At 43.9% G+C, this 27,656-nt stretch overlaps 2 protein-coding genes across 2 annotated transcripts in view; one reads left to right on the top strand and one right to left on the bottom strand.

Annotated features, from left to right (window-relative positions):
* The first annotated feature begins 407 nt into the window (after positions 1-407).
* On the top strand, positions 408-6,472 carry ARL1 (ADP ribosylation factor like GTPase 1). Its single transcript, XM_036400485.2, has 6 exons — positions 408-561; positions 2,363-2,500; positions 3,796-3,877; positions 4,858-4,969; positions 5,726-5,904; positions 6,092-6,472. The coding sequence occupies exons 1-6, from the start codon at positions 558-560 to the stop codon at positions 6,120-6,122; spliced, it is 546 nt and encodes a 181-aa protein (XP_036256378.1). The 5' UTR covers positions 408-557; the 3' UTR covers positions 6,123-6,472.
* A 424-nt stretch (positions 6,473-6,896) lies between these two features.
* Positions 6,897-27,656, bottom strand: part of UTP20 (UTP20 small subunit processome component) — a 63,132-nt gene continuing 42,372 nt past the window's right edge. Inside the window, 27 exon segments of the mRNA XM_036400484.1 lie at positions 6,897-7,299; positions 7,631-7,776; positions 8,611-8,737; positions 9,419-9,685; positions 9,894-9,965; positions 10,312-10,511; positions 11,548-11,680; positions 12,821-12,952; positions 13,772-13,954; positions 14,965-15,034; positions 15,777-15,856; positions 17,097-17,207; positions 17,688-17,816; positions 18,320-18,490; positions 19,204-19,241; positions 19,244-19,319; positions 19,611-19,752; positions 20,670-20,836; positions 21,515-21,682; positions 22,282-22,380; positions 23,172-23,328; positions 23,788-23,927; positions 24,409-24,698; positions 25,442-25,521; positions 26,012-26,151; positions 27,378-27,463; positions 27,466-27,514. Coding sequence (XP_036256377.1) covers positions 7,144-7,299; positions 7,631-7,776; positions 8,611-8,737; positions 9,419-9,685; positions 9,894-9,965; positions 10,312-10,511; positions 11,548-11,680; positions 12,821-12,952; positions 13,772-13,954; positions 14,965-15,034; positions 15,777-15,856; positions 17,097-17,207; positions 17,688-17,816; positions 18,320-18,490; positions 19,204-19,241; positions 19,244-19,319; positions 19,611-19,752; positions 20,670-20,836; positions 21,515-21,682; positions 22,282-22,380; positions 23,172-23,328; positions 23,788-23,927; positions 24,409-24,698; positions 25,442-25,521; positions 26,012-26,151; positions 27,378-27,463; positions 27,466-27,514 — 3,609 coding nt within the window. The 3' untranslated portion in view covers positions 6,897-7,143.

Raw genomic sequence — 27,656 nt, 5'->3', positions numbered from 1 at the left:
GCAGCTTGCTATCAGTGTTACACAGCCGGACTTTGACTGCTGACTTCCAGCCGGGAATGTTTCTTGTTTCTCCCCCAGTCGGAGGGAACCAGTCCCTAACCCAAGAACCGTGCTGGCTCCGAGGTCTCCCCTCCCGCCCTTTGGCAGCCGGCCGTGGTTCCGAGCAGTTGTGCGGCTCCCGTTCTCCGCCCGGCTCTCGGGGCAGCGCGGAGGCCCCGGGCCGGTGACGCCGCCGGGCCCCGCCCGCCGCGCGCTCCCGCCGCCGCAGATTCGCCACGCGCGGGCCCCGGGGCCGCGGTTTTTATTCTCCAGACCTTTCTCCCTGCTCTGATTCCCGCCCGGGCGTGTCCAGGGAGGGCGCGGCGAGGGTCCCGCTCCCAGGCCGTGCTCTCCGCGCCGGGGGCGCAGCCGGGCTCCGTGTGTCGAAACGGCGGCGGGCGCGGAGCGCTTTGTTTACTCGCCGCGGAGTTCGACGTGGAGCCGGGCGGAGGCGGCAGGGCCAGCGCGGCGAGGGCAGCGGAGCGGGGCGGGCCGGAGCGCCGGCGGAGCGGCTCGACATGGGTGAGGAGCGGCCGGGAAGCGGCTGACCGAGGGGACCTGTCCATCAGGACCCTTCCCTGCGGCGGGGAGGGCGGACGGGTCGGTGCTGAGCCCTCCCGCGGGTCTCCAGCCCGCCGGCGGCGCCGGCAGAGCGGGCTGAGGGCCGCGCTTGGCGATGCCCACCGCCCTCAGGCCAGGCCCTGCCCGCGGGCCGGTCCCCGGGCAGCCGGCCCTGCAGGAGGCCGCGCTGGGGCTGCCTTGCGATGGGGACTCGTCCGAGCAGCCGCAGGAGGGAGTGCTCGGTCATATCCTCAGGTGCTGTACTCCTGACACCTGGCAAAATTAAACTGTGAATCGAGTCTGTAATGGGCTGCTGCTAAGGAGCGGATTAGGAGAGGAGGGCCTGCAGACCAGTAGATGAAGTAGAGGGTATATTACAGAGAGGCCCTGAATTTGAGGGTTGAGTGGTTGAGGTGAACCTGTCCTGTTGTAGATGGTGTGTGAGCAGTGTTTTAGTGTGGGAAAAGCATGCACAATAGCATATAAAAAGAGGGAGTGAGAGGTGTCTGGTGGCAAGCAAAGTTACTGACTGAAAGAATTTTTGCATCTTAGGCCTCCATGCAGCCAGTGGTAACGTTCTGCTTGTGATGTTTCTATCGAAATACCTTTTTCCAGATCAGTTCTCTTAAGGTTATTTGCCTGCCTGGCAGTAAGAGGTGCCATGAGCAGCACTATGCAGACTGGCAACTCATGGTCCCTTATAACTTCTTGTTTTCCAGGTCTGTAGTGTATGGCTTCTGTGGTGGGTTGGGCCTAGAAGAAATAAAGCAACCTGTTATCAGTCTCATTTCCTTCTGAAGTATAAGTTTTGCTCCCTCCTTTCCCTGGAAAAGCAGATGCCTAGATAGGCAAACATAGGGAAAGTATCTTTCAGTAAGATTTTGGTTGCAAATCTTCTTAATTTGTTCTCTGATACATTTGTCAGTGTTGTCAATGATTCTGGCTTGTTGGATGTTTCATTACATTTTGCAGGCTTTAAGTGTATTTACAAAGTTATGATTTAACATTAGATATGTTTGTTATAAAAGTCTTTGGAAAAGAGGGAATTGTTACTGGCTTAGAACATCAGTATTCTTTTTATGAATAAAAATCTAGTAGGCATAAATCAGATATTAGCCTGGCCACAAGTACTCTTGCATGCATTTAGAGAATAAATGAGATGCTGGGGCAAGCCAGTTAAAAAAAAAAAAAAAAAAAAAAGAATGAGAAGGACATTTAAAATCAGCTGCTAGACTTCTCTGTAGCATTACCATACTTGATTTGGTGCAGCTTTGCTGTTTGTAATGAACTGATTTAATAGGTCAAACTGATTTATACCTAATTTTAAGAAAAAAAGAAGCGGTTGGTCCTGTGGAAGGCCGTAGACATCTTCTGTTGCTGAATTCTTTCAGGCTTCTTTTGGTCCTTGTATAATCTCTGGCACTGAAAAGGTAGAGTCTGATACAAGCCAAAAAGAAGATGACTCATATTTTGGTGAAGGAGAGAAAAGGAAAAAATAAAATTGTAACTGCAGTGAGATTTGATACTGCTGCAATGTGATTTGCTGGAGTGAGCTACCATAAAATCATAAAATGGCAGCATAAACCAGGAGGACATGATGTTGATGAGCAGCCATTTGGGCAACAGCCTGGACTTGTCCTTTTTCAGTGGAGAAGAGAAATGTCTTGTAGGCCAGTAAGAGATGAGGTCAGTCCGTCTGCCTTTGCATATTCTCCACAGAGCTGGCTGACACTGAAATGTCTCTCTCTTCGGGTTTTTGTAGGGGGCTTCTTCTCCACCATCTTTTCCAGTTTGTTTGGAACTCGAGAGATGAGGATTCTCATCCTCGGGCTGGATGGAGCAGGAAAAACAACCATTCTCTACAGGTTACAGGTTGGAGAAGTTGTTACCACCATTCCAAGTAAGTGATCTGCCCATAGGGAGAGTATTTGCCTGGAGCCTGTGATTTGCCTGTAGCTCTGACACAGAAACTTTGCCAGCTGAACTTATTACATGCTTCCTTCATAAACAGAAGGACCTTATGGTGTGGGAGCCTTGCACTGTTGTATCTAAGAACTTTTCCTGGATAAAAGTATTACAAAAAATATTTTATGCTGCCTTAAAAAATTCAAAAAGCATTTGACCTCAAGATTGTTAGCATGATTACACAGACTACTTGTGGTAGGTCAGCACTCAATAGATGGTAAATGTGCACTCTATAATGAGTTTGTTTCCAAATACAGGTATTATGTGAACTTCAGAGGTCATTGTTGCTGTACATAGGATGGTGTACCTTTTTTTTTTGACAAGGGCTGTATAAACACTTTTGTTTAACATGGATAAGAAGATGATTTAACTTTACATTCTGTAGAAAATGTAATAGAACTCAATGTGAGGTTTCAAGGGAGAGGATGATGCTTGTTTAAAAAAATGCAACTGATTTCACCACTTGTCTTGGCATTCATGCAGCCACACCCACCCAGTGTGTGTGCCCAAGGGCCATGATCACTCTGTGTAACATGAAGGACAAGGGGTGCTTGACTTTTTTATGTCCCTGACATGTCTGTTGTGTTCTTCCTGAATCTCACTTTGCTCAGGCCTCTATTACCTTTTAGAAGCCAACAGTTTGCTGGGACTTAATCTTTTTGCCTGAGGGTTTTGCTTATTTCAGCCTCCATAAATTCTAAGCAGCCTGTGCCCACTGTTCACTTCCCTGTGCTGCGTTTCTCTGGGCTGGCAGGACAAGGAATGACATATGTGATACTGCAGCCTTGTTGCCATCTTCCAGACGTTGGTATCAAGTCCTCTCCTGAGAAGTTGGTTCTGCTTTGGTTCTGCTGTGGCTCTTAAAAGAGTGCAGACCTTGTTTGGACAGAAGGACACATTCCTCAGTGCTCTCTTGCTGTCAGTTGTATACTTGGTAATCACAGCAGGCCAGTTCTTTAACCCTTGCTCTGTTTCTTTTAGTGATTTCAGACTTGTTGATTTTTAACAACCTTTGCATTTCTTACAAATCTCTACAATATGTTTACAATGTGGTTTTATTAGTTCAAAAAATATTTCTGCATTATTTTGAGTCATGTTTGTTGGGGTAGCTTTTCAAAGGGCATGAGCTACTGAGAATTTTCAGGTCTGAAAATTTTAAACTGAGTGCTGTGATATTCTTCAGAAAAACAGGAAAATCACCAACAGTGAAATTGTTTGACTTTGTTTCAGCTATTGGCTTCAATGTTGAGACGGTGACCTACAAGAATCTGAAATTCCAAGTCTGGGACTTAGGAGGACAGACAAGCATAAGGTAATAGATTTCTTAAAGTCAATTAACTTTCTCTAAAAACTTCTTGGAATTCTCATAGCAGGCATTTCTGAAAATTGTTTTAAGTTTTTAAAAGCCCATTCTCAGGAGAGCATTTTCATCTAATGGAATTCAGTTTGTAAAACCTGTGATGCACAGATTGGAAAAAAACAAGCCAGTGTTTTCATTTTTATTTGGTTTTACTTTGAAAAACAAATTTATTAGTGTAGGAGGCAATTGAGTAGCATTCTGAGAAAGAGTGGAGGGGGTGATAAAAACCCAGAAAGATACTTCCTAGCTTTGCATTCTTAAGAGTAGTGAAGTTGTTTTTAGGTATAGATGGCAATTTTTTAGCAAGCTTCACAAGTTTTGTAATGAGTCATTAACAGTACCCCTGTGTGATCACCTTGTGATTCCTTTTTCAGTGCTTAGTAGCAAGGTGCAGTGTAGTTAGCTGGTAAGGAAGGTGCAGTTAGTGAGATAAAGGTTCCTTCCCTTTTTAGTTTCAGGACAGTAATTCTGAAAAAGGTGTTTTGTTTTGATCCTTGTTAATTACTTGCCTGTATTAATTACTCATTTAAGATTTCTCTGGTGACCCTTCTTTGGTGATTATAATGCAGATGCTTATGTCTTTAAACTTTCTTTGCTTTCCTGTCCCTCAGTTATGGGCCTGATGTCCTGCAATGTGATTCCCAAATAAATCTGTCCCCAGCATATCTGTTCTTTCCCTGTTTTCAAGTTGCTTCTTTATTTGCTTTGTGTTGGGTTGGAGTTTTTTGGGTGGTTTTTTTTTGTTGTGCCTCGGAGAGTATTTGTACTATCTGTTAGTTTTTGTAGCCTCTTGAAGAAATCTGCTTGCCTCCTGGGGCTTTTCACCCCAGGGACAGTTTTTACTTCCTCTGGGTGATCTGTTTTTAATTATCTAGCTAAAAGGAACTGCTAACATGCAAATGACATGACTGGAACTTCTGTCTCCTCTGCAGGCCCTACTGGCGGTGTTACTATTCAAACACAGACGCTGTCATTTACGTAGTGGACAGCTGTGATCGAGACAGAATTGGCACTTCAAAATCAGAGCTTGTTGCTATGTTAGAGGTAAGAAAACAAGGATCACAGTCGTTATCAGTAAAATAAATTGAGAAATTAAAACTTTTTTTTTGGAGTAAATATGAAATTTGATTCAGTGAACCAAGTGAAACTCAACTTCACTTGTGAAACTTCAGCCTTCAGCATAGCCCATGCAGCACTTCTGACTGACAAAAGCACTGAATACTCTGCAGGTATTTCATGGCTTTGTGCAGCATTATCTGGACAGTTAATTTCATGTAGCCTTGCAGTCACATGAAAATTTACCTGCCTGCCAGGACAGCTGCTCAATACTGCAGTGTGGCAAGATCAAGCCCTGAAGGATTGACAGTAATTAGTAATTGACATCCTACGATGTTTTGAAGCTGAAGAACAAATGTAGAACAAGGTAATAGAAGATCAGTTGAGCAACACTTCCTTTCTCTCTCTCTTGCCTTGCCACCCAAAATACCTGCAAGCTCATTTAATGTGCCTTGTTAAATCCAGCTACCAGCTCGTTTCATAACCTGGACTGGCCATGTTTTGAAACTGCTCCTGTAGGGAACAGTTTCATATTGGTATTGAAATTTCAGTATCATACTGGAATTGAAAATAAACATCATTCTTTCACTGAAGAATTTTCTACAGAACAGAAATCAGCAAACAAAATAATTGAGAGCTGCTGAAGTTCTTTTTTTATATGTAAGTTTTTTATTATATAGGTTTTCTCTCCTAAAATTCCATAGAAGTCTCTGCAACAACTTCCACAATTTCCCTTTTTTTTAGGAAGAAGAGCTGAAGAAAGCCATTTTGGTGGTGTTTGCAAATAAACAGGACATGGAACAGGCCATGACTCCCACAGAAATGGCAAATGCCCTTGGCTTACCAGCTTTGAAGGACCGAAAATGGCAGATATTCAAAACCTCTGCAACTAAAGGCACAGGGCTTGATGAAGCAATGGAATGGTGAGTACCAGTCTAGTTATGCTTCATTCATATATCTAATTTTACACATTTGGGGTTTTATAAGACTGGATTTGTGGATAGTCTGACATAAAAGAGTCCACATTAGAAGAATGGCTGGTTTTCTGCTGGAAGTATTTCAGCAGAATTGAAATGACCTTTCAGTAAACTGACTTAACCTTTTTCCTAGGTTGGTGGAGGCCTTGAAGAGCAGGCAGTGAAACAAAACTGACCAGTGCAAGAAATGTCAGCTATAGCCAGCATCCTCCTTTCTGCAGTTAAGTATGTTCAGGCCACAGATACTTGTAAATAGATCAGATTTGAGTTTGACTTCTGTAATGTGGATGCCTCTCTCCAATTGTAAAACTGAAATAAGTGAATGTGTACATTATGAAACTCCATTTCTTACTTTTTGTTTAAAGAATGTACTTAGGGTAATTTGTATGAAAGTCTTACTGGCTGAGAAAGTTGGTGGGTTTTTTTTTTGTCATCCCCCCTTCCTTTGATGGTTTTGGTGGCCAGCATATTGGTGTAGATAGAACACTAATAAAATCTGGAACTGTCAGCTATACCCAGGGTGTGTTGCTTCCTAGAGGCTGCCTGCTTGCTGCTTGCTTTACAGGAACGAGTCCAAGGGCTGCCAGTTCCAGCAGCCGTGTAGGTGAACACCTGCAGAGGTGCACCTGCAGTGCAGACACACTGTTACAGTGAGGTACAGCAAGAGAGCACCTCTGGCTGCCAACATGGCATTCAGTGGGTGTCTGAAAGGAAAACCAGTGTCTTCAGCACACACTGCTGCCCTGATGTGCCAGGGCAGTGACTTGAATTTAACTTCCACCTTCATGAGCTGTTGTTCCTGCACTCTCAGCCAGAAGTGACAGGTAAGTAGCTCAGTATAGCTGCAGAAACTGAAGGCCAAATCAAAGTCAGGAGGCAGACTTGTCTCTCCAAGACCAGTGTGTTCACAGGCAGAAATGCAATCATCACAGAACCCATTTCTTACAAATGAAGTAAAATTTAATATAAAAGATCATAGTTGTTGCCCATTCAACTGTACATGCTCTGGTAAATATACAGATTTGGAAAAAATTTAGACGTTTTTACTTAAGATCCTTGATGAAAAAGGACATAAAAATACTAATAAATACAATTGAAATATGTAAGTACTTTTTAAAACAGTAATTAGTTCTTTAACTCAGTATTACTTTTCATAAATTAATCCTCCAGGAAGAAAAAGCCCTTTTATTCCACCATTGCCAAATCTTTTAGTGCGTTACTTCGATGTCGCTTGGCCTTGTACATAGGACGCAGGGATTCTATCTTTCTCTTCCTGGTTTCTGCTTTATTCTTGTGTCTCTTCAGCTTCCTCCTTGCAGCAATGTCAGGATTTGCTACAGTCTAAGGAAAAACAGTACATTGTTAGTTCACTGACAACTAACAGCAGTCCCTGTGAAAATCATGAACTTCCTGAGAAACTGGTGACTGCTAAGACAACACATGGGTGGTATTCAGGCTGCTTTGCCCTTCAGGTAAGCAGGAAACCATCCCTGTCAGCCAGAACCTGTGCAAGAGGCCGATCATACACAGCTTCTTCCACGTTTTATAAAGGAACTGATGAAACTGTCCTAAATAAAGATGAAGTTCTTCCTCAAACTCCCGTTCCTGGGCATCTCTCAAGCCTTTAGAGAAGCCCTATTTCTTTTCCTCTCAAGAGAAAGTGGAATCTTACCTGCAAAGCCCTCTGCTTTTTCCTCATTGCTCTTTTCTGGTTGGCCTGTTTCTGCACAGAAGAAAAGGCCAGCGAAAAGGCCTCCAGCCCCACTAACTTCTTGAGAAGTTCTATGATTTCTTGGGAAAGGTTCTTCAGTGTTGGATCTATTAAAACAAAATTGACTTACTTACTTTATCTTTTCAGCATATGGAACAAAAGCCAAGAGCACAATATGGATTCCTCTTTCTTTAATAAAGGATGGCTGCACTGATAAACCTTGCCCAAACCGGTGCCTGTGAAATCTGCTGGTGCTCCACCAGCTTTCCCAGAGAGTAGCTTTTCAACCAGCAAACAAACAAACAAACAAATCTTCTCAGAAGCAAAAAAATTTTTAGAAGGGTGAAGTCATTCCAAAGTTAATTACAAGAGGCTTTCTTTCTATATGTAGCCAGTAGGCTTCTAGTGAAATAGGCTTCGTTGGAAATAAAGATTATTCCAGTCAGCACCCTTGGTAAGCAAAACAATTGTTGGAATCACTAGTTAATGGCAATATATTAACTACAATCACTGGGGGGGAAAAAAGATTCTGGGGGTGAAAAAAGGCTACAAAGAGGTGCAAAGGAAAACTGAGAGCAGGGCAAATACTTCCCCCGGTCTCTCAAACAGTTCTTCCAAGCTCCTCTCAGGAAGGACTCTCTAAGTCTTGCCACCATGAGCCCACCTTTGAGTACTACTTTTTTCCCACTACACCACATGCTCAAGCTTTACCCACTTGAACACAGGAGCATTCCTAACTTCATTCCAATCTTTGAACATGCACATTTCTATTTCAGCTGACATACACCCTCCTCCCTTCCTGGTATTTTGGTTAGGCAGCAAGCAGGTGAAATTCACTGATTACAGTATCAATGCCTCAGCAGACAAAAGGAATGGCAGGTAGTGTTTGTACTGGGGCATAGCTGTGATGCACGTTCCTCTTTGTGAGGGAAATCCCTTACCTTGCTCTGCATAGTTGCTGTTCAGCTCCCTGTACAGAGGGGTGAGAATTGTTGGAAGGTAGGGCTTGATCCTGTCTTGCCCCAGATCCACCGAGATTGCTCCCAGGAACTTAAAGATGCAGCTTCTCTGAAAAGAAGTGTGTGGGACATGAAGTAAGGAAAGCTGGAAGAAGCTTCCTAACTGAACTGCTACCAGAGGGCCATGCATCACTGTTCAACACAGCAGGTGCTGTTTTAGACACCTGAGTCACAAACTCACTGCTGTTTCAAGGTCTTACTGCTTTCAAGTACAGCCTTTAGAGAGACGCAACCCCTGCTGTGTGAGCTGGGACTGGGTTGGCAGCTGTTGACACTTTGAACAACAGGCTTGTTCTCACTGTTCTCAACAGCTGAGGACACACAAGTTCAACCTATCTCTGCACCATGGGAAACCACAGTGCTTTTGGTGAGGCTCTCCCACACCTCCCTCCTCCTCCTAGCAAGTTACTCCATGCTGCCATTCCCCTGCCTGCATGAGCGCTCTTGGGCATTCAAAGGTACTGCTCTGTTCTCTTCAGTTTGGTGCCTTGAGGTTTTACCACTCTTCCCCCACCCCTCAAGAGGCTGGAAGCATTAGCAAGGACTGGCACAAGCTTTCCTGAGAGCCCCAAAACACAGTAGGTGTTTCTTCAGCACCTACTAATCCTCACTTCAATGCCAGCTCACAGCACCCTCTGCCCCTTTTCCCTGAAAGCAAAGAGCCAGAGCAACACTGTCCTGTAGAAGTGCCCACCTCATCAAAAGCAGTGGGACCCCACACTGTTCTTACCTTTAAAGGGACCTTAGGGGAATATGCTGCTTCTCTCTTCCCCATGACAGAGAGCTTCTTCATTAACCACAGCAGTGTGGCTGGCTGGCCTTTCTCTTGTGTGTCCTCTCTTTCTTCCTCTCCTTGAGCAGAAGTATCTCTCTCATCCTCTGAGACCTCCTGCTCTTCCACTTCACACCTGAGCTCTCCATCTGCCTCTTTACCTTCTTCTGAGGCAGGAGCTAGCAAGTAAACAACTTTGGCCACAAAAAGTAAATTCTTTATAACCTGAAGTGTGGAAACAGAGGAGTCAGTCACTGTGGGTTGCCTCTGTAAGAGCCAAGACTTGATCTGACAGAGGATTGTGCCCTGGGCAGAGAGCAGCTAGCCCTGAACTGTGTATCTGTTCTGTGCCACCACCTAGGACACAACATCCCTCACATGCCAGGGCCTGCTCTGTGCCTTCCTGCAGCCCCAGACAGGCTCCTGCCCTTACCTGCTCGCTCAGAGACATGTCCAGGAACTTGGACTGCAGCTGATGGCAGAATGCAAACACTAGTTCCTTCATCTGGGGAAATGAAAAATGAGAAAGGAATGACTCCACTGAAGGGAGCTGGCAGCAGACACTCAAAGCAGTATTTTACAGTCACCAAAGGCAATTCCCAGGGGAGACCAAAGGATCAACACAACTTCTGCCTGCATCTTACAAACTGGAAAGGTATTTTTGTGCTGCTGAGAATAAGACCCCGGAGAAGCCCCCTCCCAGCAGCAGAGCCACCTCCTCAAATGCTTTGAGTGATGAGGATTAGACAGCAGACAAGTGACTAAAAGAGAAACATGCATGCCAAACTGAATTATGTCCCAGTCAGAGAATGGGCATGAGCAGAGTGAAGGAGTAGTATGGACATCATTACCTTTTTGTCCAGTTCAGCAGTCAAGAAGACTGCAGATGCAGACAGCTCTGCTGGTGTCTTTTTTCTCTTCCCTGACTTTCTTTCCTTCCATTTGTTGACAAGATCTTCTGGCTTATAAGATGCAAACAACAAGCCAAAGATCTCAGTGGCTGTCAGCCAGACCCAGCTATGAGGATACCACAGGTGAGACTGGACATGATCTGGGGAAAAGAAAACCTCTTTCAGCAAAGGAGATGGTCCATTGAGAGCAAAAATAGAATGAGGCTACTCCCAACAATTTATTTTTATTGCAACATATGCTGCAATAAAAAGGTGAATTAAATGAACTGTGGTCATCTGCTCAGAATATAATAAAAGAGTTTCTAGCAACTCAATCCAGCCAAAGTGAAGAGCAGCAAAAACCTACAGGTAGCCAAATGTCCCCACAGTGATCAGGCAAGTCATGTTTCTGCAACAACTACAGTCCCCATGGGGACTTGGTGCCACAGCTCATCTGCCCAGGATGTCTGGGGGACTGGCTTGTGTCAGCTGGGCCTGCTGCTGATGGTCCAATCAAACCCCTGCAGAGAGGCCAAGGATGCTTCAGAGAAGACATGGAGCTGCTCTCCTGTCTCACCTCTGGCCAAAATCCAGGATAACAATGATTATCTGCTATCTCACTAAAGGCACCTGGCAGGCTGGACTCTTCAAAGTCACTAACCAGCCACATCAGGTCTTCTGATTGCAGCAAATGAAGAAGTTAAAATAAGGGCAACAAAATGGCAATAACCAGCCTCATATTTTATAATCTTGCACACAGGGAAATTGCTTGAATCAAGTAACTTCCAGGTCTTCACATCCTGACAGGCACAGTATTTAGAGCACTATTACCATGTGTCATCCTTTTCTGGCTGGTATGTGTGATCAAGGAAATCTCATCTTCTCAGGAGACCTCAATGTTTTCATCCAAGAGAATGTAATTATGGTGAAACATGCAATAGTTTCCAATTATTTGCTCTGTGGGTAATAGAAAGCACTTCCCAGCAACTGAGACAGAGGGTGTGTTGTTTTCATCAAGCATGTAACCTTTTCCATTAGCAACTTCTCTTTCATTGCCCAATATCTGCTGTGTGTTAGCACTTGCAGAATGGAAACCTTGTATAATTAAGTTCAGTCATTTCTATTAGCATGGGAAAAACCAGAAGGCACACAATCTTTCTTGGAGCACAGCTGTACTAGCTCCTGAATGATACTTACCCCAGATCCTGCTCACAACATCACTGTGCTTGGTTAACTGAATCAAGTTGCACTCTGTGATTAGCTTTTTTACCAGCACAAGAAAGCTGAATAGCAGCCTATCTGCAGCCTTCTCCTCTTCTTCTTCAGTTATCTAATAAAATCAGCAAGTGAAGAAATATACTTATGAGAACCTGAGGATAGTCCTGATTAGTCCTGGCTAAATAAATTTCAGATCAACTGTTCAAAAAAAGCCAGAAGACTGACTTGTACCCAATTCCCAATGTAAACAGAACAGAAGCACCTTCACTGAAGCATTTCCTCTGGAGACAATCTCTGCAGGAGATTGTATTAGAATCATTCTTCTTGTTTTTCATACAGACATGACTGTAACAAACTGCTGGGTTTCTACATGCAAGCAATTACACACATTATGTCTGTGCACGTACTTGTGCAGATTTGATTCTCATCGTCAGAGCCCAGCTGAGTGCAGATTTGTCTGTATCACCTGGGAAGCCCCAAGTTGTTATGACAACACTGTGTGTGCTGCCTGTGGGCCTCACTGTGCCTGCAACCACCAGCTGGCTTGATGTCAGTTGTCAGTAAATGTCACAGCACAGAGTGTGATTACAGCAAATTTCTCCTCACTGCAGGTATTTTATTTTCATCTCTTGCCAATTTACAGATTTGAGAGTCTCTTCTCTCTTGTGCAAGGGCAGCATGCTGAACATAAGTAACATTCATGGCCACTCCCCAGGCACAGTGACTGGGATCCCTTTGGGATTATCACATGCCAAGCAGACTCTGAGGCAGCCTTGTTATTCTGAGTTAATCAAGTGCACTAAAAAGATTTTCCATACAACAAAATCATGGTCTTAAAGTACAGGAAGTACTTTGAAAGTTAAAGCTGTAGATAACCCTGGACAAAGCAGACAGTCACATGCATGCACTCCTGACATGCAATGCTTACACAAATCTCTGCAGCTAGCAGACACATTTCCCACACTGCAAGGAACAATATATCCGCTGGTTACACTGTATGGTTGCAGGCTCAGGCCAGGTGGCTTTGCAAAGTTTCTTTTCCCTTGTGCTGTGACATTTGACATCAAACTTGAGCTTACAGGCAAAAAATAAGGTTCTAGGTCAGTGAGGTCCTCTTCAGAACAGATGTATGTGTTTTGTGCCTTTCCTCAGTCTTGAACAGTTAAGTTCAACCATTAAATCTCTCCTACACTTTTTCCCTTTTTTTAAATTCTCTTCACTTGAGCTTCATGCATGGAGAAAAGTTACTTACATTTTCAAATCTACTTGGGTTGATTTCTTTTTCAATCAAAGTGAGGACTGCTGCAAGGCGCCGTTCAAACATTACTCCATCCACTTCAACAAACAAACCGCATGCCTGGGCAGCCAACCTCCTGTGTGAGCTCTGACACGCAAGAAATAACAAAAAATTAACTCTTATAATCAAATCCTGCAGCTCCCAAGTGCAGGAGCTGGTAGCAAACCTTACTTTCTGCCTGTAGCAATAGCACCTTAAGAGAAGCTGGTTTTCAGAGAATACTGAAAAAGGAGATGCTGCCAGCAAGGTATAAAAGCACCTGGCAGCACAAGTTATCCCTGGGAATGCACCCTAAAACTGAATGCCAGAACTGCTGAAATCCCAACTGCAGAAATCTGGGAGTTACTTTTCAACTCTGCACAATGCAACAGGCAGCTTACAGTTACAAACCAAAACTGAACATCCTAGGATGAAACCATGAAGTGTTTAAGAATGCTAACTCTACTAGTGTAGAAGGACAGAACCTGGGTTCAGCTAGAGGACAGCTTATCACCCAAGCATCCAGATCCAAACAGTAGATCTTGAAGACCACGTTTGCTGCCTTCCAGTTGCCAGCAACAGAATGAAGCATGTCTGAGATAAAGTCAGCACAAAATGCTGGGATCAGAAAAGCTTTAAGGAATTTGCTCAAAACTCTAACCTGAGCAAAGACTACACTGAGCCAAAAGTGGAACTTTTAGAGAGCTGCAAAATGCAGCTGGGAAGAGTCTGTAGGTTGACCTAAAGCATCAGCAGGTCCCTATATTTGTGCAGCTTTATGAAGCTGTACCATTTCTTGCTCTTTAAGTCAGGAACAACTAATCCACCAACCCACCAGCTCTGGTACTAGCAATCTCTTGCTTGCCTTAATCTTACTCAGCCCTCCAATAGAGTTCAGACCTGGTCAGTGAAAAGACCAAAGAGTACCTTTTTGCTGTGAAACCACTCAGTGACCAGTGAAAACATCAGATCTTGTTTTTCATTGCTGATCTTACGGAGAAGAGATTTACATGTCAAAGCTGCCATCTTTTTGCATTTGGCTGAGTCATCATTTATCATCATCATACAAAGAGAGAGAAAAAACAGCCCACAGTATTTGTGCAGGAGATCCTAGAAAGAAACAACCATTATCAACCACAAACACAAAAGGAGCTTCCAGGATTTAAAGAGAAAAAGAGGAGTATTTGCTGCACTATATTCAGGAGCAGTGTTAGCCCTGAGTAGGCTCCATGTCAAGGCAGCTGAACTGCTAAAATGGGATGACCCTGTTGTTGGAGCATACAGGGAGTGTACAGCAGCCCCAGCTCTGCTTTGACTCTGACTTGCTACCATATCCCTGGGTCAGCAAAGAGTGTGAAACCTTAAAGGGCATTTTCATGCCCAACTCTCACTGAAACAGGCTTAAGTCCTCAGCATTGCAGCAACACCCAAATGTCCTTCTCTCAGAGACTGCAGTTCTTTGCCACCTTAAAGAGTTCCCAGGAACCAATCTGAAATATTAATTCATCAGGCAGTGCTGAAGCACAGCTTACTGTGCAGAATTTCTCTTCCAAATTCCTGCTTGATTGCACTTCTCCCAGTGTCCTGAATGCACAGTTAAGCTCCAGCTGCAGATTCAAGGCAGCTTAGGATTTTGCCTATATGATCTTGCATAGATGCAGTTAGTTTTTAGCTTTTATGTTGATCCACCCCACTGAGAAGCCCTTCCTCTCCAGTCAGGCCAACCGAACAGAACACACCAGTTCTGTCAACTATCTCTCATGAATATTGAAAAACCCTTACAGCAAGAAAACTCTCACTTTCTATTCCTACCCTGTTTCCTAAACTGGTTGTGTTTCTTCCTGCCATAAATCACAATTGAGTTTATCCAAACTCTAGCTGACACAGCTTTATTTTACTTGCAAACAGAACACATTAGGCAAAGAAGTACTGCAGACTTTCCAGTATGTCATTCCTCTTTTGGAGCAAAGCCAGGTTCTTTGGAGATAAGTGAATGTTCTGCTCATGATAAGAGATAATAGGAACTAGCAAATGCTTCCAAAATTAACTGCTTGGAAAATGCTGTTACTGCAACCCACAGTAACTGCCTGATTCTTGGAACACCAGGGGGTGCTCGTTACCTGCGGGAACGTGTCGAGGAGGTATGCAATCATCTCCAGTGCAGATTCCCTCCCAGTTTCATACTCATACCTGCGAAGAAATAAAGGATTAACTGTTAGGAATGAGTTAATCCTCCTATGAAGTTGCCAACAATTTACAACAACCAATTCCAGAAACACGCACTGACAGAGATCTTTCTACAACAGCTACCAGACCTGGCCTGATACTGTGGACAAGTGATCTGTCTGTCAGAGAATGAGCACAGGGACACAAACAGCCCAGGAAGTGCTGACTCCAGCCCACTTGAGTCAGCACAGCCACACTGTGCTGGGGAACCTGGTAACTGCTGTCACCTTGAACAAGGGACGGGTGAAGCTCAGGAGGAGGCTGGAGGCACAACACTCCTGTGGAATCGGTACAGTTGTTTTAACTGTGCCTGCAATTGCACTTGAGACGCTGCCATGGGACAGCAGTCCCCTAAAAATGCACCTTCCCTTATTCCTCCTGGATTTTCCATTTCACCTGTGTCCTAGGGCGACTTTATGATGATTCACAGCCAGTGCACGTGGTAAACTATTAAGCAAACAACAGAAATTTTGCTTACAAACAGATAAAGAATGATATTAGCAGTGAAACGGGGATAAGAAAAAAGCATTTGCTTCATCCAACAGCCAGACTTGGGAAAAGGGAAGTGTTTCACAAGTAGGAAAATGAAGACTTCATCCATGCCTTCTGCTCATAACAAAGAGCTTTTTGGCATACTAGAATAATATTTAAAAACAAAGTTCTTTTCTCACAGAACAGTGACTGCAAGTCAGAAATATAAACTCACTCCAGCTGTGCAAGCATGAAATCCAAATTGGGTTTCAGTTTGTCACCAAGAGGGTAATCCAGAATGTATTTCAAGTAAATCTGGAAAGAAAAAACAATACGGAGAGGAGTTAAAAGAAACACTCAGGTAAGCTTGTAAAAAGGTTATGAAGACAATTTAATGACAGAGCAGCAAGCTTATGAGAATCATCCCTTTCTTCCTGTTCCTATTATACAAAGGGTCAACAACTGCTGCCAAACTCTGTGCCTGGAAAAGGATCAGTTTTTAAAGTACTACTGTGATTTGCACAGGCATCTGTGAAGAGATCCTGCATCCTTCAAAATCCATCCTGTAACTATGAAAGCTGTATTTCCTGATCCTACTGCACCTATATCCCAATGCTTGAGACAAAGTAACCAGTTCTGTCTTTCAGTTGGTTTTACATTGGAAAGAATAAGATAGTAGAGGAAAGCAATTATGGATTTGTGGAAAATTCACTTATCCTGAGGCTTAAAAAAGAACAAAGCTTAGTTACATAGGATTAAAAGCCTCCAGAGGAGAGACCATGTCACTGCTGCTAAGCAGCTCTCCTGTACTTGGCACTGGTGAGGTTGCACCTCAAGTACTGTGTTCAGTTTTGGGCTTCTCACAGCAAGAAAGACATTGAGATGCTGAGCAGCAATGAAGCTGGAGAAGGGTAAGGAGCACAAGTCTTATGAAGAGCGGCTGAGGGAGCTGGGGTTGTTTGGCCTGGAGAAGAGGAGGCTCAGGGGAGACCTCATCACTCTCTACCTGCCTGAAAGGAGGCTGTAGCCAGGTGGGGGTTGGTCTCTTCTCCCATGTGAGAAGTGACAGGACAAGGGGAAATGGCCTCAAGTTTTGCCAGGGGAAGTATAGACTGGATATTAGGAAAAAGTTCTGCACTGCAAAGGTGGTCAAGCACCAGAACTGGCTGCCCTGGGAAGTGGTGGATTATTTAAAATAGGCTGGAGGTACTTAAAAGAAGTATAGATGTGCCACTCAGGGACATGGCTTAGTCGTGGATGGGGCAGTGCTGGGTTAAGGGTTAGACTCTATGACCTTAAACCTAAACAATTTTAGAGTTCTATGAAGGCACACCACAGTCTCACTATAGGCAAGAAGTCTATGGTTCTGCTATGTACCAGTCTCAAGAACTGAAGCCAGACAGCAAGGGGAATAAAGATCAGCAAAGAAGGGGAAATGGAATTCAGGGTTCAGCAGGGCCAAGGCATATGTCTGTGAGAGGCAGTATGGTCACACTAAACCCTCTGGGCTGTTAGACAGCTGTAAAAAAAGTGAGAGACTCCTCACTCCACCAACCTGCCTGCACTGGACTCGCACTGGCTCACTCTGACCTGTGATAGCCAGCTGGGCAACCTTCTGCAGCACATCATCAATTTCAGGGACAATCAGCTTCCTGGATAAAATAGCCTGAAAATGTGAAAGCACAGCTGGAGTTACATCATTCTGCTTATACAGTGTCTACAACCCAGACAGCACTGGTCTCAGGTGGTACATTAACACTGACTTTTTCACACACAGAAAGTGCAACTCAAAGGAAAAAAAAAGAAAACCAAAAGATGGCTTACACATCCATATCTGTTTCTTTTGGGCAACACAGAATATATGGTCTAATGATCAGAGATGTTGATTCTTTAGTAAAAACATACTCAGATCCAAATACATCCTCATATGCACTGTGTATAAAACAACCTCCCCAACACTTTTAAACAGGGACTACAAGTCAAACAGTAAAATTTTGTTGACTTTTCCTCTCTTATAACAGAGAGCTTCAACAGCATCTGCAACCTGTTCCTGATGTGAGAATGTACAGCCTTTCTTTCACCAGGAAGCAGAATCACTGCTGTTCCAGTGGCTCACAGAACACTCACAACTGCTGCACAGAAATACCTTGAGAAGGCCAAAGGCAGTGGCTTGGCGTGATGAGTCGTAAATGTCTTCTTCAGCAAAGCCAAGCAACACCTGGAGCTGTTTGCTTGTTATCTGACTCTTTGCATTCTTCACAAGTATTGTTACACACTACAAAATCAAATTGCACATTGTCAGTACACATGCAATGCCATAAAATAAAGGTGCACACCAAAGTTTGACTTGATTTATACAAATTCAGCCTGAAAAGACAAACTGCTGCTCCAGAACATGTGGCCAACACTATTCTCATCACATTTTGCTTTCAGATGGCAATTGTGAGACAAAAGTAAACAAGTGAATTGTACCCTTCCCACGTCTCAATTCAGCTACCAGGATTTACTCAGGTGGAACAAGATACTACTACAATGAAGAAAAAAGGCAAATATGTTTCTATAAAGACATTTCTTCAGATAGAAGCTGTCCATTTTTAGGGAGCAACTATCTTTAAGTTTGTATTTGGGAAAGAATCAGCAAGGCCACATATTCCTCACTAGCTTTGATCTCCAGACTACCTCTCCAGGGACAGTTGCAGGAGGGATCTGTAGCTAGAAGAGTCTCATTCTAGAAAGTTAATCCTAAAGCAGAAATGAGCAGAGCTGGGTCTGACTTACTTTGAAACAGCTCACAACCAGGTGGAAATTCTGGCCTTTGGCTATTCCTGTCTTGGCAAACTCTTTCAGCAAGAGGAAAAGCTGCTTGATCAGTGACTCCATATTCGTACTGACAGAAGGCAAAGGGAACTTTAAAATCCATACCAAGGACTGCAGAGCACCAGTTATGACCTGGGAGAAAGAGCCAAAGGACAGCATGTGGGTACAATGACACTGAGAGAACTCTTCTCACTGTTTGACAGACATGGTCAGGCTATCTAAAACTGTGGTAAAAGGCAGTTAGCTAACAAACCCAACCTATTTCAAATCATTCATGCGTAACACAAGTGTTTCTTAGTTCTGAAAGCACTATCTGCGACTTCAATATTCTATAACTTTGATTTTATCAGGTGAAGATATGAAGCAGAGCTGCCTTCAAGACATGGAAAGCCCCACTCCAAGTATCTGACAGGGTATGAGGTATGCCTTCCACTCTTGGGCTCTAGGCTCACTCAAACCAAAAGCTGTCCCAAAAAGTGGCTGCCTACAGTGCTAGGAATAAAGACTTTGGAGTTGGATCAGAAGAAACCACAGTTGTGAGAACACTGCTCCCAGCAGCCACAGGATCTCATGAACATCCTCATAAATAGTCTGTAAATTCCTCTTATAACCATTCTCTAGGAGAACTTGCCCCCTGCAACACAGAGCAGAGCATTCAGTCCTCCATCAGCCACAAGACTCCCTTGGGATTACATGTCCTCAAACAATTTAATCTGCACACTTATTAAAGCAGGTTTGAAAAACTGGTGGCTTTCTCTCCTCCTGCAAGTTAACTTTAATGACATTTGTGGGCAGGACTCTTAGTACAGCAGACAGAACACACAGACTTCAGCTCAGAATTGTACCTTGACATCCATAGATTTCAGGCAGTCTATAAGCAGCTGACAAAAGGGTCTAGCATTTCCAAAGCATGCTCCTCAGAAGAATTTACTTTGGATCTCTTCAGGCTCATGTGCAGTAGCTGTCGTAGAAAAATCAGGACATTTATCTCAAAGTCAGCCAGAATGCAAAAGAGACAAGTAAGGTCCCACAACTGTTTCAGGTTATAGTAGAATTTATGCCATATCCCACACAAATATTTCAATAGGCTGGGTACTTTAAAAAAAGTATCTCAAAGCACTGGAGTTACAATATACAAAGCGAAGTTAAGGCTAATGGCTGTGCTATTAAAACAATATATCCAGAATACTTTCCTTTGCATACTCTTTAACAAAATTTTGAATGCAAAGTTTTTTATCTGAGGAGATCTTACCCGAAGTCCTGAATCAACCAGGATATATGTGTTAGTCCTGCTGCTGACACGAGCTTTCTGCCCTCCTCTTGTGGGAGTGGGCTGGAGCAGCAGGCAGCTCTCTGGTTGCAGTCGAGGGTCTGGAGGAGGGGCAGCTTTTTTCCTGAAAAGCAGCGTATGCATGGCAAAAGAAAATATTCAGATATGAACCCTCTCCATAACAATCCTGCTGTTGGGAGTAAAAGGAGCTGAACTGTGCTGAGCTGCTTCCCACACAGCAAGCAAAAGCAGGTCACAGATGGACCACAATGAAATAAAACCAGTTTGAAAGCAGCATGAGGGCCTGCTTTCAAACTGGTTTTAGACAGGACTCAGACTTGAGAACAATGCCACTATTCCAGAGATAACAAACACACAATCATTTGTATAACATCCTCACTTTTTTCTTAGTGACAGATCAACTTTGGAAGTTCCTTCAAGCAAATACACGTCCTGCCACTACCCACTGCTCTTCTTTACTAATCATTACATCAGTTACTGATGGCTTACAAACAGTGCTCCAAGAAGTCTGCAAACAGCAGACTTCTAGAGGAAGCCAGCCTATGTAACACCAAATGCAGGACACCCAAACCCAGCTCTGAGCAGTGACACCACCAGAGGGAGAGAAAATCTGATGGTTCTCCTCATCTTCTGCCCCAGCAGCAAAGCAATAAAGTGAAAGACCATGCTTTTCCTTGTTCCTGGCCCCATGGAAATGTTTGCAGCCTGCTTCTAAACACTGTTCATTGTTCCTCCATCCTAACATCCTAATGCATGTTATCAACTCATCAGACAGTGAAAAAGCCCTGCTGAAGGTCCAGAGACCTTGCAAGAGAAGACTCCCATGAGTTCCACAAATGCTAACTCCCATTACTAAGCTTTCTTTTTGCCCTGTAACTGCCCAAATGATTCAGTTACATTGAAAACAAAAGGGGAATGAAAGCAATTAAACTCTCATGCATTTCATCAGCTGGATTTGAGAACTGCCATTTCTGCAAGCAAACCAATACCAGACCAGCTGAACAACACCCTGGAACTCACTTGGCCTTCTCAGTGAGCAGAGGTAAATTTTCACTGATGAGACCATGACTGAGGAGGAGGAGGGATTCTGCATTCATGTCTGAGTTGAAGATGAGCCCTGCCATGATGTGACGCAGCGCCTCATGCACTTTCCGAACTATCTTCAAGCTTGTAGTGCTCTCCAGAGTCTGCAAAGGTAAAAACATGAGAATTTAAGAGGACAGCCTGATGGCAATTATCTGTTATCTGTAATCAGAAATCATGGGAAAAACTAGACCAATTTCTCTCTCATCATGTTGTCACAGTCTCCAGCTCTTTAGGTGAATAGCATCCCATCGCCTCAGCTCTGCACCAACATCCCTCCCTTCCTCTTGTCAGCCTCCAGCCAGTTCAGCTACAGCCACCAGGACACAAGAGCTAATGAGCAAACCAGGGTTCCATTCCTGTGTGAGCTTGCACTCTGCTAAAAAATCTGCATCTTTGAAAAGGCAATTATTGCACATGGATAGTCCCTGTATACATTTTGTTGACATTTCCTCCATGCGCAAGAGACTAAACCACAGAGCAGTCCTTGCTCCTTGCAGGACTTCTAAGCTCCAGAGGAAAGAAGAGTAGGCAGAGGGAGAGTGCATGGAGAACTCAAAGTGGGATGTATCCACTTGAGCAGCAGTTAAAAGCTTCCCAGAATGCCACTCCCTACCCTGGACATCAGCAGTAAAGTCTCACTGCTTTCCCAAAGGAAAATGGGAAGCCAAAGCAAGATTCCATAGGTGATTTCAAAGTAGCCACCCAGAGGCTCTAGAATCACCTTACAGAATTGAGAGTGCTCACAGTTTGTAAGAGAGACTCTGGCTGACTTTTCTTACCTCCTTCAGTGGCAGAATAAGTTTTGTCACCTGGCCCCTTCCTATGAACTTCCCAAGAATTTCATAGGAATCGTAGCTCTTGTTTTTGCGTGCTTCCATGATCTTGGAGACAATACCCTTCACTTCTTTCTCTTCAGCTACATTCCCAAACAACTCTTGGTTGAAAATCTTTGGAAAACAGGCAAGAGAAATGAATGATTGAAGAAAAGCAGGTTTCTCCAGTAGCAACAGAACAACACTATTCTCCCCCACTCACAGAAAAAACAATTCTCCAGGTTTCCTACAAATCATGTCTATCCTTCCTTTGTCAACACAGAACATCCTTGTTTAAGTACACCAGATGAGAACACTGTTCTCACACCCCTCAGTGGTGTTGTGACACAAGGAATGGGACTGCAGTCAGATCAATACATCCCACGATACCCCACCTGTGTGGCCAGCTGAGTTCCTGGGCTCTGTGGACTGCACTGAGTAGATGTCTGCTGACTCGTTCAGCCATTTAGAGTACAGGAAAACACAGGTAGGTGTCTTAATCTTGAATCCATCCCCTCTCAGGATGTAGGGCTCAGGATACAGCCCCAGAGACACTTGACTTCTCTTGATTCCCATCTACAACAGGGCCTACTGGTGCCTCCTTCCTTGGCAGTACACACACAACAGCCTGGTTTGCCATCAAGTCAGAGACAATCCAGACAAAACCATCCCCTCCTAGAATATGTCCCAAGCACTTCATGATGCTTTTTCTTTTAGCCTTGAACAGCTTTTACCTCAATCAGGATATCTAAGCAGGGGTCCAAATCACCAGCACTGAGCCTGGTAGTAAGGCCCTTCAGTAACAGGTTCACAGTGAAAGTCAGCACATGGAGCTACAGAAAAAGAGAACAGATCATTCCAAACCTCTGCATTGAGCTCTTTAATCATACTGCATAGGGACACTCCCATACCAGAGACATCACAAGACACATACTGCACTTGAGCTTTCATTACAGGAAAAAAAGACACTGGGAGGATGAGAATCTATGTAGTAGCGAGAGAAAAAGGATCCCTATCCCACCCCATACTGGCAAGAGGGCTGGAATCTCTTCTCTCTCCAAGGCTCTTACTGATATACTTAGGCCGCTCTAATTGGTTCTTTCACTGTTACAGCAGCTAGAAGCTCATGCTACTCCACTGTGGTAATTCACATGAAAAATGATTCTTAACCCAAACCATGGAAAGAGGAAAGATGAATTAATAGTCAGAGCCTTGGCTCTGGATCTAGGAAGCAATCCTTCAACTAGCATCACCACACACTGTCTGTGCAGTCTTCGTGGCAACTCCCCCCCCCCCCCTGATACTGCTTAGCCCTCATGACCTTATGGAAAGATTTCCTCTAATCTGTCTGGAACCAGAAATTCATCCTTCCCCTTCATACCTCAAGTCTTCACTAGGAAAATGGCTTAGACTCTCAGTTCTTTGAGGGTACAGACCCTTATTCGACACTTGGCAAGGCATAACAAAGACTGATGTAGGCATTAGCAACAATATTTACTTGTATTATACCAAGCTATTCTACCAGTGCATAACAATTCCAATAGCAACTTCCCTTTGGATTCTCCTCCCAATATACTAGAAAAAAAGCCTACAGAGAGCAGAAGAGGAAGAATTTCAGCATTACCTGGTAGCCATGGATGAGTGCAGACCGCATCTCCCTTAGGATATACAGAAGGTAGTGCACTCCCAACACTTCCATGATTTTAATGAGGGTGTTGCGGGCAATGTCCCGTATTTCCTGAAATCTGTTTCTCAGGAATGTGCAGACTTTCAGTAAGATGCTGGAAACACAGACAAACAGCTTTGGTCACCTCCAAGCAGAGCAGAACTAATTACCCTGCCAAGGAAGCTGCTTTTCAGCACTGTTTCACAACCACAGCTGTACTCACAGCCAGCCTCACAGAGAGGCTTTATAGGCATACACACACGTACTGTCCTTCAGGACAGGTTCTACTGATTATCCTTTCTTTCTGTACATTATTCTTTCCCCAGCACAACCAGCCCTGCCTCTGCACCTTGATTCACAGCTCTGCTCTTGGGTCAGGATTTACAGCAGTTAAATGCTGAGGTGCAGAGGTGCATGTCACTAGGAACAGGAATTTCCAAAAGAAGTATTTAAGGTCTGTTAGGATGTCCCTCTTTAGCCATGTACGTAACCACAGCTCAAGAAAGGTGCCTGCACTCCTTCCATGAACAATGAACAGCCCCACTGGGATGTAAGGAGCCCCACTGGGATTTACCTTGGTAGGTTGGCTTCCATCACTTCCTGGGGAAGACACTGCATCATTCTGACCATTGCAAAAGCTAATGGAACACGAACTACCTCATCATCATTCACAACATTGGATTTCACAAGCTTGTGCTCCTCGTCTCTTTTAACCTTTTTAAGAGAGCAAGACATAATGCACTTTTAATATACAGTAACAAACTCCGCTTTTTCTCAACAAACCCTATAAGAGGCCAGTATGACAGGCTGCTACCCTCTGATGACTGCAGGAAAAACCCAGACAGCTAAAGGACAGGTGAGATAAATCCCTGTGTTTTCAATACAGAAACTAGGCTGGTGCAAGCAAGTGGCTGAGAACTCTTCAACAGGCTGGACAAAATGAATCATTTCACTTGTGTAGTTTGAGACAGTTCTCAGCAGGGAAGTTAGGACACCATATTCACATGACCAGAGGGTCTGTCAGTAAACTCCAGACTCAGCAAAGGGCATGAAGCCTTTTTTGTGCTTTCAGATGGTCTCTCTCCAGTTGTGTCTTTTTTTTTTTTAATGTGTTGCTTTTTCACTGGCTCTGAAGCTGTATCCCAATCCTTAAAGTAGCAGCCTACAAAAGACCTTTTAAACATTAACTCCTCACCTTTGCAACAATACACCTGTGCAATTTAGGCAAGATGTTCACTGTAACTGTTTCCTGAATGTGTTTGATCAGACACTGAAGCTCTTCTTTATTTCGGGGTAAGAACGAAACAGGTTTGGGCACTTGTTCAGCATTTTCAGATGGCTCAGCTGCTTGCTCAGGTTCTACTGGCTTCTCAGAGAGATTCTTCCCATTCTTTTCTTCAACCTCCTCCTCTTCCCCTTCACTCTGCTCCAGCTCCATGGCTTCTTCAGCCTCCACCACTGGCTCGAGGTCCATGGCAGCAGCTTCTACCAGGTAATTGCCAAAAGTACAGGTAAATACAAAAGAAAATAAAACTTGAGCCCTTAATTGAGACTCCTGTGACAGTTTGGCTCTACATAAAGCTCCTAGCTACCACCAGTGACAGCAAACCACCAATAAGCACCAGGCTTCTTCTGCGTGGAAAAGAAGCTTTGGCTTGCTGGTTTCTGATAAGCAACCCTCAGGGCCAGGTTTAAAGCAAAGATTACATTACTCTGTGTCTGAACCCCTCAGCTGAGCAAAGGTCAATGTGGTTCAACTGTAGAGAGCTGCTATTCACTTAAAACTGAGGATTTCACAAGGCAAGAGGCACTGACAAGCACAGCTGTGAGACATCTTCCTCCTTCACCCAAAGGTCCCAACATAGGTAACCACAATAGTGAAGAAGCTGAAGATACAACTTTGTCCCATGCAATGGCAAGGGAAGCAAGGTGAGGACATCTTGGCTGCAGATAACCATGAGAACCACACAGGTTCTGGGCTGTTTTGGCTTACAGAAGCCTGGGATGGAGTGGTAATGTTGACATGATTCCCTACACCTCTCCTGACTTTGTCAACACACAGGAGGAAAATCTGCACTGCTCTTGAGGAGACAAGTCAACACTAGCTTCCAGGATGCCCATTTTAAAAAGACACGAGTAGCTGATGTCAAGAGTAAACCACAAAACTTTGATCAGCTGCATTTGAGTAGTCTGAGGAGTGTTTTAACAAGCAGACACAAAAGGCTCACCTTGGTTGTCAATGGTCACAAGCTGCTTTTCAAGTGTTTTATGGTCAAAGTGAAAGGCTTCCAGCACTGTCTCTAACAAGCTGCAGAAGGAAAACATGAAGAAAGATCAGCCCTCTGCACAAAAAGAAGAGGATGCATATACAACAGAAAAATCTTACAAGTGCTTTTTGGAAAACATCAGATTTAGTGACATTTCACCATAACGAGGTTTATCCTGAAAAACTCCAGAAAATAAAAACTGGTTCCTTCTCAGCTACACATATTCTGTGACCCAGGTCAATGTGAAACCTCACAGAGAGTGGTACTGGAGCAATGGAGGTGTCCCAGGAGCAGGGACAGCCTGACAGAACTGCTGCCATGCACTCAGTGAGACATGGTGTAACTAAGTAACAACCTGTTAAAACTTCATAGCGCCAGGCAGCAAGCCATGCCTACCTTCACTTGCCTAAGTCCACCTCAAAGACAGCAATCTCTCACCTCAGAGAAGAGGCAGAAGTCCATGAGATTCTCCTAAAACCACTGAATTGTGCCTAAGCAGTCACCCAGAGCAGCACTGCTTGTGGTACCCACCTGACTCCCAGCTTCGTACCGATCTGTCCTGTTTGCAAGACATGGATGAAATGCTTTAAGTGGTACAAATAGGCTGACCACGAAAGATGTCGGCAGACAGCTCCAACAACTTCAACTGAGGCTGTTACCATGTTTTCATGCTGCTCAAAAGAGAGAAATTCAGCTGCTGTTAGCATTCACAATGATTGTGCACCTAAAGCACCTGAAGCAACAAGAGACAGAAGTAATCAGACAGAAGTTTGTCTAGTGGGCATGCTTGGGATTCAGTATTTTTAGATCTCCTCCTCAAGCATCAAGTTAGGGAAAAAAAAAAAAAAATCACAGTCCATCAAGCAGATCTCCAGACCCACTTCCTCCAAATTATTCTGCACATTTAACTTTTCCTCACATACTTAAACCTATGGGCTCACTTGTGCTAAGAACTAAGAACAAGAACCAGTGTCAAGGCATCCAATCACAAACACATGGCACATTGCTGGTCAACTATAAACCCATTTCAGATGTGAAATAAAATGTGTCTATTTCTTCACCAAAGTTTCAATCAACACATTTTACTGTCCTCTGGTCAAAGAGTCACTCTACTGAGGGGCACAGACTGCACTGCTGCAGGGGCTGGGTCCTGTGCCTGAGCTCTAATTGTTTCAGCTTCAGAATAATGTTTCTGACAGTAAGCAAATTAGACATTTACTTTGCTTGATGGAAGCAGTTCTGCTGTTCTCCTGGTAGTGTGCAGGGAACTACAGAAGTGTGAAACCTGGCTTTTAAGAGCCACAGGTGGAAAGTCTGTCCACACTGACATTACAAGTAATTTCACTGAAAGTGAAAGTGACTAAAAAACCATCAGCCTTCAAATTTTAATTACAAAGCTGTTATTGATTTCAGATGTTTTCAGCCAATTCCTGCAGTTTCCCTCTAAATCCAGAGAAAACTGTATTTATTCCCACCTCTGTTACTAGATGCAGACTAAATTCCCACAGTCTACTGTCAAAGAATATTGCAACTAAACAGGAAGGCAGAAGTTTGGAGGCAGAGGGAAGAAAATAAGAAGCTGATTACAAAAAATAAAGAAAAATAAAACCTGAAGTAAAAACTAAAACAAAACAAAAAACCCTAACCCAAACAGTTAAGAGATCAACCTTTGAAAAGCAGGACAAGTTTAGCAGATACAGGACTGGGCCCAGACTGCTTCTGCACTTTCCAAACCCTCTTTCTGCCACCAATACCAGCACAGCACTTTTATCTACAATGGAGACATTCATTTCACAAACATATCAGCTGTCTAAGGGGGTTAGGTTTTTAAGGGAAATGGTATATATAAAGAAGGGGGAAAATATTCAAGTAGATGCATTCAATTGAAAGAGCCTACCTTAAGCATTTTTTCACTGAAAATTGCAGTTGTAGCATAAGGCATGATGTAATTCTGCAGGGATTTAGAAGACAGCACAAGCTTTCTTCAGTGAGCTGCTTTGCCAGTTTCCTCAGAGCTCGTGCTCTCCTGTGGATCTGAGACATGTCACATGGGAGAGAGTGAATGAGGTGGTGCTTGAGTCACAGCTAGCACGAGAGAGTACCTACATCTCCTAGTTCTGAAAATGTCTCAGTTTTAGGTAATGGCATAAACATATTAGTCATTTCTAAGGCATGC

The sequence above is a fragment of the Molothrus ater genome, chromosome 5, assembly GCF_012460135.2.
Source record: "Molothrus ater isolate BHLD 08-10-18 breed brown headed cowbird chromosome 5, BPBGC_Mater_1.1, whole genome shotgun sequence".
NCBI lineage: Eukaryota > Metazoa > Chordata > Aves > Passeriformes > Icteridae > Molothrus > Molothrus ater.
This window is presented reverse-complemented; position numbering and strand designations above follow the sequence as displayed.

Bases quoted from the DNA above. Each gene is read 5' to 3' on its own strand.
- ARL1 (XM_036400485.2), top strand. The intron at 3,878-4,857 runs GTAATAGATTTC...TCTCCTCTGCAG, and splicing joins GGAGGACAGACAAGCATAAG to GCCCTACTGGCGGTGTTACT. The intron at 4,970-5,725 runs GTAAGAAAACAA...CCTTTTTTTTAG, and splicing joins AGCTTGTTGCTATGTTAGAG to GAAGAAGAGCTGAAGAAAGC.